The 5,482-nt window shown below is 31.7% G+C and overlaps 1 protein-coding gene across 1 annotated transcript; it reads right to left on the bottom strand.

Annotated features, from left to right (window-relative positions):
- Window positions 1-1,778: 1,778 nt before the first annotated feature.
- LOC127835551 (sex peptide receptor-like) lies at window positions 1,779-4,232 on the bottom strand. The gene is made up of 2 exons (XM_052361986.1): window positions 3,738-4,232; window positions 1,779-1,796 (listed from the first exon to the last, which is right to left on the bottom strand). The coding sequence occupies exons 1-2, from the start codon at window positions 4,230-4,232 to the stop codon at window positions 1,779-1,781; spliced, it is 513 nt and encodes a 170-aa protein (XP_052217946.1).
- Between the last annotated feature and the right edge of the window lie 1,250 nt (window positions 4,233-5,482).

Genomic DNA, 5,482 nt, shown 5'->3' with positions numbered 1-5,482 from the left:
AACCGAAACAAATCTTCATTATATATTTCCGAACTCCCCTTTTTTTAAATTTGAATAAGCAGCATTGATCTATAGACATATATTCCATAGATCAATTCATACTGTATGAATTTCTTTGCCTGAAGGCGACACCGTTCTCCTATTTCATATCAATAACATTACCCTCTTTGTCGCCTGTTTAACAATAAAATGGTGTGTAATGGATACTAACAGGCGTTTTATAAAGTGTCGACAGCTACCATTGGTAGACCTACTTTAAGAAAGACTACCTACCTCTAGCGCCTACATATGTTGTGATAACCGTAGATCTAAATTCCGGCAACAAACTCAAAGGGTAAATTGTTCACCATGTTGATACAGAAGGTAGTCCTGAAACGGCGATATAGGTCGAAATTGTACCCGCATTATTTACTGGCTATATACATGTGTAAAAGCGGTCATGGTAGGACTTGTTGTAATTATCGTCATAGCTCCCCTGAGCTGTATTCACCCTGAAAGGTGAATTCTAATTTTCTGTATTGGTCAAGGGCAGTATAAAAACCAGCCACATGATAAGGTGCATGTGTCTTGATATGAATACTGCATTCTCGGAAGGGTATGGTATAAGGGCATGAGCAATATTCCTGAAAATTTTTATTGCACTTTAATTAACTGAGCATGTTTTATTTATCAAGGGTTGCACTACACATGGACTTACAATGACCATAACTCTCTATTCAATGTTTTCAGAATAAGGTTTGTGCTTATAGCAAAGTTTTCTTATGAGGAGCATAATTGTATAGTATTATTTGGTTTTGCAAGGCATTATACAAAAAATGATTGCATTCGAATTATACTTCATGTTGTTATATTCGGAGACATCTTTGAGAGATAGCGACGAGTATTCGTACTATAGGACTATATTCAATATTTTCAGAGTAATTGTCATTTGGTAGAATTTCTTGTGCTGAGTAACTAGTGCATGCATTGCCATCTAGGAATTTTAAATAAAACTAGATATATTCAATGTTTCCCAAAAGTTAAACAGTTAAGATCAACTCGTCTCTCAGGTTGTTCTTAAGTTCTAAACATGTATTTTGGGCATTTGTTACTAACGGGGGATGATGTATTCAGTGAAAAAGGGGATTGCAAGGGTTTTGGAATGTAAAACTGAACATAATTAAGTATTGCACTTATCGCCTTGGTTTTACATTTCAATCCGTAGTAATCGCCTCATGAGTACATAAAACGAAAGATAATCTTCACAGGCATCCGCTTAAAATTTATTGTTTCATACGAACGCTCAAAATGTTGTTAATCATGGCACTAAAAGAACACACATTTGCTATACTTGGCATATAGAAAATGTATGACTGTTTCCACTCACCCATTCATACACTAACACATACATTACTTACTCTTTTTCGAGAATAATTTTACTGAGTTATAACCGAGATTCTTCATTTAATGCATTTAAAAGAATTTATGCAGGACCACATATAGTAAACTATGAATAAGGAATTTTATTGTTACCAATAATAAATGCTCAAACATTATTGATACAATTTTATTTATTATTGTCATTTTTATAATTGCAAAATATAATATGATAAAGTACATGCAATTGTATATAACAAGTATTTCAAAATACTAAATAAAATATTAAATAATATTCATCATCATTGTTTTAAAATGAATATGAATAAAGAACATTTTTTCTTAACAATAATACATAATTTACTATATATCTTAATAATAGGTAAACTATCATACAAGTCAATACAACATCCTATTTGAAGTTAAATTGTTCGCAGTACCTGAAACATGAATCAATCATAAGTATTTATTATGTTTCGTATTCCAAAGATAACTAAACATAAGTGTAGGAAAATGTTTAAGTATAAACGGTTATTAACCACAGAAAAAGAATGTGAGACTGAGTAATGTATCAAAACAGAATATATTCATGTGTATGAAACTGCATTTTCTTGAATTGTCTGAGTTGTAAAATATACTTAAATGTCAACATGCAAGCCTACTTATCGGAGAAAAAATGTAATCTGAATAAACATAAATGTTTGAATTTGAATGTAAATTTAAAAACAAAAGATGTTTGAAAACAGTTGGGCGTGTACAAGATTTTACCAAACAAAGTATTCAAATTGCTTGATTTGTTTCAAAATTATCAAAACCTGGCTTCATTTTTTTTTCGGGAAAAATCATTTCCCATTTATATTATAACATGAAAATCAGTTTGTTATGCACAAATTACATTTCTTGCTTTTCAGAAGCTTAATGACTGTGAATGTTTCAGTTTAAATTAAAGCGTATGGATACATAGGTATTTCATTTAAAGTGAATTATGTTTGAATCTTTTAAAATATTTTATAAAATATTGAATGTTTATATACCAACATGTTATTAGCCACGGGTGAACTTATTTATTTTCTATGATTATGGGTGGCCAAAATAATTCTATACTTTAACAAAAACAACAAATTGTATTTTGATTTTTTTAATATGTTTTTCCATTTGTATTGTTGAACTCGAAACGGTAGTAGGGAAATGAAGTTATGAAGTCAAAGTAATCATTGCATTTCACATATTTGTCTTCATTTGCGATCTTTAAATCAGACATATTGCCATATGAGCAACATATATGAATAGAAACTATGTTTTACCTATTGACTGTTAAAGTTGTGAAACAAGTTATTGTATTTATCCCTTTCAAAATTCAATGGAAAATATTATACTCGACGGAAATCAGTTTTTTTTTATATCTAAAGGCAGATAAGTATTTTTTATTAAAAAACACATAGTTTTTGCGAAGTATTCTATGAAAGAACAACAAAATATGAAAAAAGTGTGAATGTCATTTACAATTATTAATACAAAAAAAATATTTTAAATAATTAAAATAAAAAAACAACATTTGAATATAACAGACAATAGTAATAAAAATGGCTTGCATTATTTATATATGTATTGTTAATGCCTTGCAATAATTGTATTCATAAATTTATAAATAACAAAATAATTTTTCATTCTTAAACATTTTGAAGGCAACGTTTATGTCACACATATACTGTATTTTTCGGAAACCAGGAAAAGTAAAACTAAGAACAATAGTTATACTTGTCATTGTTAATTTGAATTACTTATTCACAATAGAAACATCGGGAAAGCATAAAACAGTGTTATTTCATATTGAATGTTACCAATATAAAAACAATTGTGAAACCAATATGAAAACAATTCTGAAATTAAGTTAAATACGCAAATATAATTATGACTACATTCGAAAATTTCAGTAAATAATCACGAAAGAACAAAACATTACAAAAAATAGGATAATTTAGTTTATTAGGAATTAAATAGAAAAAAATATATAGCTATTTTATATTTCAATGATATATGCAGAATAACTTGTTTATACACAATAAGTACTAATAAATATAGCTATAGAAATACTTAAAAACCTGATTTTGAATTGCACACTTGACTAAACGTTGTATTGTCTAAAGCGTGGTAACTTCCGTATTCGTCGAAATAGTATAGACATTTTGACGTCTTGTCACTCTTTGTGTGTGGCATTTGAAGCTCACAGCAAAAAGGTTTTTAAACGTATCCCGAAACTTCTTACTCATGATACTGTACAGCACAAAATTCACAGAAGAGTTAAGCAATAAAAGAAGATCTTTGAAATCACCGAGATTTGAATATACTTCTTTTAAAAAGTCTTTGTTCAGTCCGCTCACCATAAGAAGAATACCATGCGGCAATTCAATTATCACAGAGAACAGGACGACGGAGACAAGCATCCAGGTGGTCCTGTTGTGCTTGCGGTTGACGTTGTGGTCCGAGGGCCGTGCCTGCTGCAGTAGACGGACTCTCCGCTTACTGGCCTGGTACATGGCCTGTATGACCATGGTGCTCAGCAACGTCAGCAGAATGCATGGCACCACCTTCATAATGACCGCGAAGAACCAGTAATTGAACGTTTTGTAGAATTTGTGTTTTTCCACCAGATAAGAGTCGGCACCCACGTAGCCGCTGAAGTTGTACCCGAAGTCTGTTAGTTTTGCAACACGGTATAGAAAGATGTCTGGTATACAGACAATGACATTGGCAATTACAATAATTTTTATAGTCAGTAACGCTCGCTGCAGACTGCACAGGCGGTCACCGATCCCGTGATGACAGACAACAATGTACCGGAACACGGCTAGCGAGACGGTGAACCACATCGCCATGTTGTGACATGTGCTATTGAAGATATTTTGTACGACCAAATAGTACATCCACCCTTGTGAATGGTTTGCATCAAGTCGCTTTTGACTGTAGAAAAATGAGTAGATTGCAAACACGGGATACGTCAGCATTTGAAGACAGTCTGCAATAGCCAACGCTGTAAGTATGTAGTTTGTCGGAGTTATCATGTGTCGCCTTGTTAAAACTATCGCATTCAGTATGTTAGATATCACACCGAATATGCAAACGACGATACTTATATAGCCATGCACCTTACCGTATCTGCTACCAAACAACGCTATATGACTTTCATGCACTTCCTGTTGGCCCTGTGTTGCGTTAAGTATCGACATAACCGTCGCATTTACTATTGGTGAAACCATTGTTGTCATATTCAAAATACGTTTGCTCTTGTTATTATTTCTTCTTTAATTATGTTGTTTAATAATACAATTGAATATTTCCACAAATTATAGTTTCTGAACTGGGTTTTTTTCCTTGCAATAACATGACATGCTTGATACTGAACACATACAACGGCACCTTTCTTAAATAGTCCACTTATATTCTGTGTTGCTTCCTTAATCTGACAATAATTTGATGAGAACTGAAATGTTCTTGTCTTTCAAATGCCTAAACTATGTAGACAATAGCTTCTTAGTAACAGTAAAATGTGTCCTCAAAAATTACGTATACCATAAATGTATGAAGAAAAAAGCTTGAAATACGCTAAATTATGTCATTGGTTCACTGAGATGCTTTATATAACTAAAACAAATTTACTTTATTTTATATGTTATTTAATTATTACACGCACAAAATATATTCATAATCCAAGTTTATTATCAAAGAGAAAATTCCATATACTAGTAGATGAAACAGCGATGTTGCTCGTGGTGTGACTTTGCTAATATTAATACTGCTCTGTTTCCCTCAACACATTTTGTAACGCTATTGCAATCTGCTGACGGCATTAACGTTGTCTACTATTTTTTATTTTCCAGTAATAATTGCTCTCCAATCACAAGCCTTTCATATTTGCCCGTGGAAACATTTAGTTAATGTCATAAACATGTAAACTAACTACTCAGAAGAAATGCCCCGAGTTATTAATGTCATTATTTCCTTTATGATAACGACTATGAATACGTGGTAAGTGCTAAGTGTTTACACAAATGCAATATATTTTCTTCGTTCTATATCAAAACTTAAGTTGTGTTCAACTTTTCATTTTCAGTTTTGTTTTAATTTG

Source organism: Dreissena polymorpha, chromosome 6, assembly GCF_020536995.1.
Source record: "Dreissena polymorpha isolate Duluth1 chromosome 6, UMN_Dpol_1.0, whole genome shotgun sequence".
Classification (NCBI taxonomy): Eukaryota; Metazoa; Mollusca; class Bivalvia; order Myida; family Dreissenidae; genus Dreissena; species Dreissena polymorpha.
This window is presented reverse-complemented; position numbering and strand designations above follow the sequence as displayed.

Excerpts from the sequence above, each read along its gene's own strand:
- LOC127835551 (XM_052361986.1), bottom strand. The coding sequence starts at position 4,232 with ATGGCGATGTGGTTCACCGTCTCGCTAGCCGTGTTCCGGTACATTGTT.